Here is a 12,500-nt window from a genome sequence, read left to right as displayed (position 1 = left end):
AGCGGAGTAACTAATGTAACTAGTAACTAAAGCTGGAACAGATGAATGTAGTGGAGTAACTAAAGTAACTAGTAACTAAAGTAACTAGTAACTAAAGCTCGAACAGATGAATGTAGTGGAGTAACTAAAGTAACTAGTAACTAAAGTAACTAGTAACTAAAGCTGGAACAGATGAATGTAGCGTAGTAACTAAAGTAACTAGTAACTAAAGTAACTAGTAACTAAAGCTGGAACAGATGAATGTAGCGGAGTAACTAAAGTAACTAGTAACTAAAGTAACTAGTAACTAAAGCTGGAACAGATTAATGTAGCGGAGTAACTAATGTAACTAGTAACTAAAGTAACTAGTAACTAAAGCTGGAACAGATGAATGTAGCGGAGTAACTAAAGTAACTAGTAACTAAATCTGGAACAGATGAATGTAGTGGAGTAACTAAAGTAACTAGTAACTAAAGCTGTAAGATGAATGTAGTGGAGTAAAAAGTACAATATTTCTCTCTGAAATGTAGCGGAGTAGAAGTAGAAAGTGGCATGAAGAGAAAAGACTCAAGTAAAGTACAAGTACCTCAACATCTGGTACTGAAGTACAGTACTGGAGTACATAGTACTTAGTTACATTCATACATTAAGTAAACGCCCTTGGTCAGGACTAGAGGACCGTGAGTTTGCAATGTTTTTAGCAATTGTTGCCGTGATTCTAAGCCAATGAAGTGTGTTTAGTCGGGTGGAATAGGACGGCAAGGTTTTATTTTTAGTAGTTCCTATCCTGGCGTGTGGAATAGGACGGCAAGGTTTTATTTTTAGTAGTTCCTATCCTGGCGTGTGGAATAGGACGGCAAGGTTTTATTTTTAGTAGTTCCTATCCTGGCGTGTGGAATAGGACGGCAAGGTTTTATTTTTAGTAGTTCCTATCCCTGGCGTGTGGAATAGGACGGCAAGGTTTTATTTTTAGTAGTTCCTATCCTGGCGTGTGGAATAGGACGGCAAGGTTTTATTTTTAGTAGTTCCTATCCTGGCGTGTGGAATAGGACGGCAAGGTTTTATTTTTAGTAGTTCCTATCCTGGCGTGTGGAGAGGACGACGAGGTTGTCGGGTTTTTAGCGGTTCCTACTGTCACTCTAAGCTGAAAAAGTGTGCTTGTCAGTCGGGTACAGAGCGCCGCGTGAGCACGGGCTTTTATGACAGCATCTAACGTTAGCTACACCGCCGTCTAACACTGCTGGATGCTGCGGTCTCTGCCGGGCGACCAACGTGAACTTCTAATCTGGGCAGGAGGGGGGGGGAGACACCTCGCTCCAGTATTTTGAATTTGTAATGCGGTAACTATTTTAAACACTAGCTGGCAGTATTACATATTGGACCTTTAATGTATGCGCAAGTGAAGGATATATGTATGTGCAAGTGTAGTATATATGTACGTGCAAGTGTAGTATATATGTACGTGCAAGTGCAAGTGAAGGATATATGTATGTGCAAGTGTAGTATATATGTACGTGCAAGTGTAGTATATATGTACGTGCAAGTGCAAGTGAAGGATATATGTACGTGCAAGTGTAGTATATATGTACGTGCAAGTGTAGTATATATGTACGTGCAAGTGTAGTATATATGTACGTGCAAGTGTAGTATATATGTACGTGCAAGTGAAGGATATATGTACGTGCAAGTGTAGTATATATGTACGTGCAAGTGAAGGATATACGTACGTGCAAGTGTAGTATATATGTACTTGCAAGTGTAGTATATATATACGTGCAAGTGAAGGATATATATACGTGCAAGTGAAGGATATACGTACGTGCAAGTGTAGTATATATGTACGTGCAAGTGAAGGATATATGTACGTGCAAGTGTAGTATATATGCACGTGCAAGTGTAGTATATATGCACGTGCAAGTGTAGGATATATGTACGTGCAAGTGAAGGATATATGTACGTGCAAGTGAAGGATATACGTACGCGTGCGTAGTATATACGTGACGCGCAAGTGTAGTATATATGCACGTGCAAGTGAAGGATATATGTACGTGCAAGTGAAGGATATATGCACGTGCAAGTGAAGGATATATGCACGTGCAAGTGAAGGATATATGCACGTGCAAGTGAAGGATATATGTACGTGCAAGTGAAGGATATACGTACGTGCAACTGTAGTATATACGTACGTGTAAGTGTAGTATATACGTACGTGCAAGTGAAGGATATATGTACGTGCAAGTGAAGGATATATGTACGTGCAAGTGAAGGATATATGTACGTGCAAGTGTAGTATATATGTACTTGCAAGTGTAGTATATATGTACGTGCAAGTGTAGTATATATGTACGTGCAAGTGAAGGATATATGTACATGAAGTATATATGTACGTGCAAGTGTAGTATATATGTACGTGCAAGTGTAGTATATATGTATGTGCAAGTGAAGGATATATGTACGCAAGTGTAGTATATATGTACGTGCAAGTGTAGTATATATGTACGTGCAAGTGTAGTATATATGTACGTGCAAGTGTAGTATATATGTACGTGCAAGTGAAGGATATATGTACATGAAGTATATATGTACGTGCAAGTGAAGGATATATGTACGTGCAAGTGTAGTATATATGTACGTGCAAGTGAAGGATATATGTACGTGCAAGTGTAGTATATATGTACGTGCAAGTGAAGTATATATGTACGTGCAAGTGTAGTATATATGTACGTGCAAGTGTAGTATATATGTATGTGCAAGTGAAGTATAGATGTATGTGTATGTAAAGTATACATGTATGAAGTATTGTCATAGAGGACAGCCACAGATCTCTGAGGTAATCGTAGTTCTGCTTCTCTCTACAACAACAGCACATCCTTGAACTGGTGCAGAAATATAAATCTGAATACTAAATTAGCTCGTTAATTAGTCCAACTAAGCTCCGACTTCTTTAGATTCAGGAAGAGTCTTCTTTTATTTAGTGTTATCTGTTTCTTATTTAAATAAATATATAAATCAGGGGGTTTTTTGTTTTGTTTTTGAGACACAATTATTTGCATTTCAACCAAACTTCAGCAGACTTGAGAACACGTTTGGTGCGGCAGGCAGAAGAACTGTGCGTTGCGCGTTGCGCGACAGCTTCAGGGATTCATTTCTATCAGCAGACAGCTTAGTGTGTTTGTATTATCAGGAGGATGTTTTCACATTAATATTCCTGCTTTCTGCTGCCTTGAGGATGTGATAATGCCTCTCAAGGTTTTTATGCTAAAATCGATATTTTCGCCGAGCAGTCCAGCAGTTTTGGATCATTTCTCAGCATGATAAGATCTTTCAGGACTCGCTTGCTGGAGCTGATGGATGAGATTCCTGCTGATATTCCTAATAGAAAACTAAAAAAATGTTCTTTTGCACTCTGTGGATCACTGATAAAGCTCCAACCCTAAATCAAAGTGGCTGTGTACTAGGACAAAGTTGTAATATTTCAAGATAAAGTCCTAATATTTCAAGAGGAAAAAAAAGCCTTAATATTTCACAAAAAGAAATCGTAATTTTCACGAAACAATTGTTACATTTATAGAAAAAAGTATTTATATCTCAAGGGGGAAAAAAACCCGTATTATTAAAAAAATATATATAAATATATATAATATAAAAAAAAGTCGTAATAGTTCAAGAAACAAATGTGTAAATCAGTCAACAAAACGTTATGTTTCAGGAGAAAAAGTTATTATTTCTCAAGAGGAACCGGATGTGAACAGTATACGAGACATGTTGGACTCTTTAATAATGGAGCGTGATGTTCGATGAAGGTTAGGCGAAGGTTAGGCAAAGGTTAGGGTTAGTAAAGTGTGTCCAGGTGTCTCACCTGTCCCAGCGTGCACTCCAGCGAGCCCAGGAAGTCGGCCTCCTTCAGGCCGTTGTGGCTGCTGTTAACGTCGTAGAGTTCCAGGCGCAGACGCTGCACCTCTTCAAAATAAAAGTCCAGCGTGAAGACTTTGGAGTAGGTGGGGTTCACACAGCTGCGAATCACCTCCGTCCGGTCCACCTGCAACACACACACACACACACACACACACACACACACACATAGACAGGTTTAGGTGCACGTTTTTGTTGGGTGGTTTAGGGGTTTCCACCCTCAAGAAAATGTATGCAAACGTGCAATTTCATATAATTCTTGACTGTTATTATCACCATATCTGTGTCTAAAACATTGGAAAAGCCAGAGCAGATAAAAAATAACACTCAAAAAGCTAGGTTTGCTATTTATATTTACGTTAGAGCTAAGAACAGTCTTGTAGTTTGCGTGCCGACATTGATTTTACGGTCATTCGGCTTAGGTGTTGTCCAAATGGCTTGCGTGCTGCGCCCAAAACCTTATAATTGACAAAAACTTTGGAAAAACAAATCAAAAAAGGCAACAAAAACCTCAAAAAAACAACGAAAAAATGTCAGAAAAACCGACAAAAACATTGATTATTGGGGGGATTGTAACCTATGTCTGTAACGGACTACCACAACTCTGACCCAGATTAATCACTCCCACTTTGTCTGTGTTACTGTCCTGCCTTCCATTCTGTCATGTTTGTGCTTTAGTTTGTCTGGAAGCGTGCTGTCCATAACGTACGGTGTTTGTGACGAAGAATTTCCCCCGTGGGGACGATAAAGTCCAAAGTGCCCACACGAACAAACTCTTTAAACTGATCTAGTGTCATTAAAAGTCTCTTCCAGAGCTAGCCCGCAGCAGAGGCAGTTTAGGCAAACACTAAGGGTGCGAGCAGTCACAAGGAGTAAAGAAAAGCCTCCAGAAAAACGTGCAAAAAAACGTGCAAAAAAAGCCCCAAAAAAACGTCAGAATAAACACAAAAAAAAGTAGCAAGAATCGGCAAAAACTGAAAAAAGAAGAGACAAGAACAGCTAAAATCTGAGATCCAAGTGGTGGAAAGTATTGAGAACTGCATGGAGGAGGGGGGGGGGGGGGGGGGCGTGATCAGAAGGCTTGTATCATGTGGCCACGCCGACAGTTTAGTCGTCATTACTCAGAATTCCTCATGGGGGCGACAGAAACTACGCACTGTAGCTTTAAGTAGAGACACTCCATATATGAACTAACAGATATCTCCATGAAACTTCCCCAGGCCATTATTTACATTAAGAGAATATTTTTTTGTATTACAAGTTTTCTTTTTTTGGATGGATCAAGTGGTGTTACACATTTTAAATATGTAAAAACGACATTCGAGACAGGCTACATTTAGAGCACACACATTATAGACTATACATATAGTGCAAATACTACTTAAAGTAGAGCATTTAAGACAGACAAGGGACAGGACAGACAACAGACAACCAAAGACAGGGCATAAGTAGACTTGTAACAGAGCACTGATCGTTATAAGTCAGGTTCACAGTGAGGTGAAGGTTGTATATATAGAATTTAGCAGCAGAAAAGAAAAGTGCAGGAGTGCATTGCAGTTCAGTGTGAAAAATTTGCATCATGTTTTGTTGTGCAACAGTCTGACTGCTTGAGGGAAAAAGCTCTTCCCCATTCTGGAGGTGCGGGCAGCTATACTGCGGTTCCTTCTACCTGATGGCAGTAAGGGACAAGACTTCATGGGACGGGTGTGTTGTGTCCTTAACGACGCTTATGGCTTAGACAGTGGGTGTTGTACATGTCAGAGAGGGAGGGAAGAGAGGCCCCAGTGATGTTTTCAGCCGTCCTCACAATCCGCTGCAGGGCCTTTCGTTCTGCAGCGGCGCAGTTACCAAACCACGCTGTGATGGCACTGCTGAGGATACTCTCAATAGTCCCTTCACCTTTTCTTTACTCATTTGGACTGCCAGCGGCCCTAGAGTTTCCCTAAACTGCCTTGAAAACTTAAAATTGGACCCAATTCACAGGATAAGGGTGACCAGTAGGGCTTGGTACCAGATTCAATACTTTATAGGCACCGACCGAAATGACTCCGTAGTATCAAGTTTTGAAAAGATGCCTTGTCATTCAATACCCAAGGAGGAAATCTCAAAGTAGGATTTTACTTGAACTTAAGTAACAGTTCATCAAAGTAACACTACTTAAGTAGAATATCTGTCCACCTCTGAGAAACGGACTTCTTTTTGGAGCCAGTGGAGTCTCTTGACTCAAAACCTACAAACAATGAATGCCATATTGTTTGTGTGTCTGGCACATGATGAGGACACGAGATCCCTCCAAGTCCTGGCAGAAGTGTGCCATGTGCAGACGGGTCTGAAACGCTGAGCGAGCTGCGTGCACTCACACGGCCGTCCAGCAGCGTCGGCTAACAGATGGCGTTCAAGCTGGAGATCCTCGACAACGGTTCATTAAACGTGCTTTAATTAGACCGTTAAGAGTTTGTCTGAATCAGTGAAAAGATGTCCAGCATCCTGTTGACACCACTGGGCGTCTTACTCGACATTAACTCAACACTTACTCAGTTTTTTATACTATTTAGTTAGTGTTTGTGTGCAAAAAAAGCAATAACAACTTAGAAAAAAGCCGGAGAAAGAGTCAAAACCATTGAAAAAATGCCTCAAACGTCAAAAGAAGCAACATAATAGTCTGAAGAAGCGCCAAAAATGTTGAAAAATGCTTCGAAAACATCAGAATAAGTGACAAAGCGTCACGTTTTTGGCGTCACGCTGTTTCGGCGTGGCCCTGATTATTAGTACCAACTTTCTGTTTTCCGCCTGTAATTATCTCTGCCGTCTACATCCTGTTGTGGTTTTCTCTTTCCTTTTGGTTTCCAGCCTTCAGCAGCCGTGTGAAAGATGTTTTCACTCCTGAGAATTGTTTCGCCGGATCACGACCTGCGAGGCGGACTCTGCAGACAATCAGCCGCTCCGCCTCTGCAGAGTCCAGGTCAGTCTGAACTTCACTTTTTAACGAGTCTGTAGGGAGCGGCTTCCTGCTGTCCATGCACTCAAACAACAACAACAACAACAGCTCGTTTAACAGATCAGAGGGAACGCTGTTTGATTCTTCTGCTGGGAAACCTGCACACTGTCTGTCAACGTGGTCAGCCCTATGTTCTCACAGCTCTATAGCTACCACAGCTCACAGCCCCACAGCCTATGTACATCACTGGTCCCTGCAGGTTCCCATAGCCTAGTCAGTCCCTCATAGCTCTGTCTATAGTCCATCCCTCTACAGCCCTATGTCTCACAGCATCCTGATGTCCCCACAGCCTCCGTTCTCACAGCTCTATGTGTCCCCATGGCCTGTTAGTTCCCACAGCCCTATGTTCCCACAGCCCAATGTTCCCACATTTCTAGGACATTTTCAAAATGACGTCTTGTGTTCCTACATTTCCCTTCAATTTAAGCCCTATCCTCCCACAAAATGTTTTTAAGGTTAGGGTTAGGGATAAAATCTGATACACATTTGTGAAAAAGGAAATGTGGGAACATATATTAATGTTTAATTTTGAAAAATAAATCTTAGAAATGTCGGAACATAGAGCTGTGGAACCATTGGGCTGTGGGAACATAGAGCTGTGGGAACATTGGGCTGTGAGACATAGGGCTGTGGGAACGTAGGGCTGTGGGAACATAGGGCTGTGAGAACATAGGGCTGTGGGAACATAGGGCTGTGGGAACATAGGGCTGTGAGAACATTGGGCTGGGACCATTGGGCTGTGGGAACATAGGGCTGTGGGAACATAGGGCTGTGGGAACGTAGGGCTGTGGGAACATAGAGCTGTGGGAACATAGGGCTGTGGGAACATTGGGCTGTGGGACATAGGGCTGTGGGAACATAGGGCTGTGGGAACATAGAGCTGTGGGAACATAGAGCTGTGGGAACATTGGGCTGTGGGAACGTAGGGCTGTGAGAACATAGAGCTGTGGGAACATTGGGCTGTGGGACATAGAGCTGTGGGAACATAGGGCTGTGGGAACATAGAGCTGTGGGAACATTGGGCTGTGGGAACGTAGGGCTGTGGGAACATAGGGCTGTGGGAACATAGGGCTGTGGGAACATAGGCACGCTCCCCTGTCAACAACACGTTCAGGGTTTCCTCTTCTCAGGATAACACCTGTGTGTTCACTTCCTTTTTGCTGACAGACGGAGAGCAGAACTGACAAACACATCTCCGACAGAATGACATCAGGAAGTTTTGTTCAATTAGATCTTCATCTGAATTCAAAAGCAGCACTTATCAATGTTTGTTTCAATCCTGCAGCTAGGGGAAAACGTCCATTAAACTGACCTTTTTTTGTCAACACATTTCCCAACAATCTATCCATTAAGTTCATGTTTTTATTCTAATTACAACATGGAATATGAGCGTGCACCAAGGGCTGCCGTGCTCATCACTGCACCTGAAATGTAAACTGTTATTGCACGTTCCATTCATCCACAACAGTCCATACCTGTGTAAAGTAGAAAAAGGCGACAAGAAAGTCGAAAAAAGCAGCAAAAACGGCATAAAAAGTCGTGAAATGTTGGCGCCTGTGTAGCTCAGTTGGTAGAGCGAGCACCCATATATAGAGATGTACTCCTTGACGCAGCGGCCGCAGGTTGGTGCCGACCTGCGGCCCTTTGCTGCATGTCATTCCCCCTCTCTCTCCCCTTTCAAGTCTTCAGCTGTTCTATAAAATAAAGGCCGAAAATGCCCAAAAACTTCCTGTTTGCTGGCAGACGAAGAGCAGAACTGACAAACACATCTCCAACGTAATGACATCAGGAAGTTTTGTTCTTAAAGCAGCACTTATTAATGCTTTATATCCACAATGTTTCAATCCAGCAGCCAGGGAAAACGGTCCATTAAAGGTCCCATGACATGGTGCTCTTTGGATGCTTTATATAGACCTTAGTGGTCCCCTAATACTGTATCTGAAGTCTCTTTTATATAGGCCTTAGTGGTCCCCTAATACTGTATCTGAAGTCTCTTTATATAGACCTTAGTGGTCCCCTAATACTGTATCTGAAGTCTCTTTTATATAGGCCTTAGTGGTCCCCTAATACTGTATCTGAAGTCTCTTTTATATAGACCTTAGTGGTCCCCTAATACTGTATCTGAAGTCTCTTTTATATAGACCTTAGTGGTCCCCTAATACTGTATCTGAAGTCTCTTTATATAGACCTTAGTGGTCCCCTAATACTGTATCTGAAGACTCTTTATATAGACCTTAGTGGTCCCCTAATTCTGTATCTGAAATCTCTTTATATAGACCTTAGTGGTCCCCTAATACTGTATCTGAAGTCTCTTTATATAGACCTTAGTGGTCCCCTAATACTGTATCTGAAGTCTCTTTTATATAGACCTTAGTGGTCCCCTAATACTGTATCTGAAGTCTCTTTTATATAGACCTTAGTGGTCCCCTAATACTGTATCTGAAGTCTCTTTTATATAGACCTTAGTGGTCCCCTAATACTGTATCTGAAGTCTCTTTTATATAGACCTTAGTGGTAACCTTTCCCCTTATGACGTCATAAAGGGAAGATTCCAGATTGGCCCATCTGAGCTTTCATTTTCTCAAAGGCAGAGCAGGATACCCAGGGCTCGGTTTACACCTATCACTATTTCTAGCCAATGGGGGGCCATAGGCAGGCTGGGGGAACTGATATTAATGTTAAAAAACCTCATAAGTGAAAATGTCATGCCATGGGCCCTACATAGATCATGTTTTTATTCTAATTATAATATGGAAATGAATACGAACAAAGGGCTGCCGTGCTCATCACTCAACGCATTCCAGCCCGTTCTCACTCCAAACTCGGATTGCCCAAATACGGATGTTTGGGCAGGGGCTGTCAGCCTCAGATACGACGTAAAAATCCCCCTTCAGCGTGTGTGTAGAACGCACCGGGCAGAGCTGCAGCTACACAGCGTTTGAAGATGACGTAGCACTAAGTAGCGAGTAGTATGAGAGTCCGAAAAAACGCATAAGGAGGGTAGGGGGTGCATGGGTCAAACAACACAGGACTTTCACCCAGGAGACCGGGGATTGTGTCCAGCGTGTCACATTTCCCAAACCCAACCGTCCCATTCTTGTCCTGCGTGCCATGGAAACGTACCTTTTATAAGCCCACCCACGACCTTTTCCTTAACCTAACTGCGTCAAAAGTGACGGCAATAGTCCCGACCCAGCGCGTTTAGATAAACCGCATTTACATCTGACGCTAAAGTAGACTTTTAGCGTCAACAAAAAACGCCAAAGGCACCTGACCAAACGGCAGTGTTTTACGCGATGGGAGTGAGAATGTGTTGCGCATTCTCATGAACGGGTTCGTACGATATCGTACGAAAATGTTTGCACACCAACTGATATGATATCGTATGAAATTAGTTTTCATAGCTACATGAACGAACGGTTCATGACAACAGCCTGGATCACTGGAAGTTGACTTAAAAGCAAAGATCCTCTATAGTAAAGATGGTATCAAACAGTCCACACTTCCTGTCTCCTAAAGGGGCCTCGTTTCGACCTGTTTAATATCCATCCATCCATCTTCATCCGCTTATCCGGGGTCGGGTCGCGGGGGTAGCAGCTCCGACTGGGGGATCCCGAGGCGTTCCCAGGCCAGGTTAGAGATATAATCCCTCCACCTAGTCCTGGGTCTCCCCTGAGGCCTCCTCCCAGCTGGACGTCCCTCCACCTAGTCCTGGGTCTTCCCCGAGGCCTCCTCCCAGCTGGACGTCCCTCCACCTAGTCCTGGGTCTTCCCCGAGGCCTCCTCCCAGCTGGACGTCCCTCCACCTAGTCCTGGGTCTTCCCCGAGGCCTCCTCCCAGCTGGACGTCCCTCCACCTAGTCCTGGGTCTTCCCCGAGGCCTCCTCCCAGTTGGACGTCCCTCCACCTAGTCCTGGGTCTTCCCCGAGGCCTCCTCCCAGCTGGGACGTCCCTCCACCTAGTCCTGGGTCTTCCCCCGAGGCCTCCTCCCAGCTGGACGTCCCTCCACCTAGTCCTGGGTCTTCCCCGAGGCCTCCTCCCAGCTGGACGTCCCTCCACCTAGTCCTGGGTCTTCCCCCGAGGCCTCCTCCCAGCTGGACGTCCCTCCACCTAGTCCTGGGTCTTCCCCAAGGCCTCCTCCCAGCTGGACGTCCCTCCACTTAGTCCTGGGTCTTCCCCCGAGGCCTCCTCCCAGCTGGACGTCCCTCCACCTAGTCCTGGGTCTTCCCCAAGGCCTCTTCCCAGCTGGACGTCCCTCCACCTAGTCCTGGGTCTTCCCCAGGCCTCCTCCCAGCTGGACGTCCCTCCACCTAGTCCTGGGTCTTCCCCGAGGCCTCCTCCCAGCTGGACGTCCCTCCACCTAGTCCTGGGTCTTCCCCCGAGGCCTCCTCCCAGCTGGGACGTCCCTCCACCTAGTCCTGGGTCTTCCCCGAGGCCTCCTCCCAGCTGGACGTCCCTCCACCTAGTCCTTCCCTTTCCCGGGCCACATTAACCAGCTCTGACTGGTGGATCCCGAGGCGTTCCCAGGCCAGGTTAGAGATATAATCCCTCCACCTAGTCCTGGGTCTTCCCCGAGGCCTCCTCCCAGCTGGACGTCCCTCCACCTAGTCCTGGGTCTTCCCCGAGGCCTCCTCCCAGCTGGACGTGCCTGGAACACCTCCCTAGGGAGGCGTCCAGGGGGCATCCTTACCAGATGCCCGAACCACCTCAACTGGCTCCTTTCGACGTGAAGGAGCAGCGTCTCTACTCCGAGCTCCTCACGGATAACTGAGCTTCTCACCCTATCTCTAAGGGAGACGCCAGCTACCCTCCTGAGGAAACCCATTTCGGCCGCTCCTGTTTAATATGATCTATTGCTAACGTTAGATATTTAACACAGCTGAAAGACATATTTAGCATCACGGAGATTAGTTTTGTTAGGGCGTTCACCAACGTTAGCTAACGTTAACTCTCTGTGTTGCTGTTAGGGGTTAGGGTTAGGGTTAGGGGTTTAAAAATGTAGTGTATTGTTATATATGATTTTCCCAAAATAAAACAGCCTTAATTAATAGTTGTGAATGGAGCCACCCTTGGCCATATGGTGTACTGCAGATCTGCTGCGTGTAGTCTCGCGTTACTTCCCTACCTGATCAGAGAAGCTGTATACTTTTGATCGGGTAGGTTCAGTGTACAAAGTACTCCACCCAGTATATCAGTTTTCCAAAAGTAAATGTTTAAGTGATGTAAAGTGATGTTTAAGTTGATAACCTCAGTGTATCTCATGTGTTATATTATTCCCATGCACTGTAACGATCGTACTGTATTTTGCGTATTAACATTTTTGTTAATGTTTCTTTTTTCGACCGTGAGTTTCTGCGTACTGAGGCTAACGTGGCTAGCCGTAAACTCAGCTAGTCACGTCCATGCATTGGAAGTAATATCGCTCTGTGTCTATCACGTGTGTATGTTTAATGTCAGTATAGTTTCGGTAAATGTATGAGACAACAGCATATGTTAAGCAAGTATTCCCGAACGTTAGTCGTCGTTCCATGTGTGTTGACGTACTGTCTGGCGTGCCTCGCTTGCTAGCATGCACTGATAGTGTACAATGGGATATTGACGTAGTACAATGTG

The 12,500-nt window shown here is 44.4% G+C and overlaps 1 protein-coding gene across 1 annotated transcript in view; it reads right to left on the bottom strand.

Moving 5' to 3' along the window:
- The window catches only part of cpne4a (copine IVa), an 85,305-nt gene that overhangs the window by 60,594 nt on the left and 12,211 nt on the right, over nt 1–12,500 (bottom strand). The window contains exon 2 of the mRNA XM_078251737.1: nt 3,839–4,018. Within this exon, the coding sequence (XP_078107863.1) occupies nt 3,839–4,018 (180 nt within the window). The remainder of the gene's footprint in view (nt 1–3,838; nt 4,019–12,500) is intronic.

This window comes from Sander vitreus, chromosome 6, assembly GCF_031162955.1.
Source record: "Sander vitreus isolate 19-12246 chromosome 6, sanVit1, whole genome shotgun sequence".
Taxonomy (NCBI): Eukaryota; Metazoa; Chordata; class Actinopteri; order Perciformes; family Percidae; genus Sander; species Sander vitreus.
Note: the sequence above shows the minus strand (reverse complement) of the source record. Positions and strands in the feature narration are given on the sequence as shown.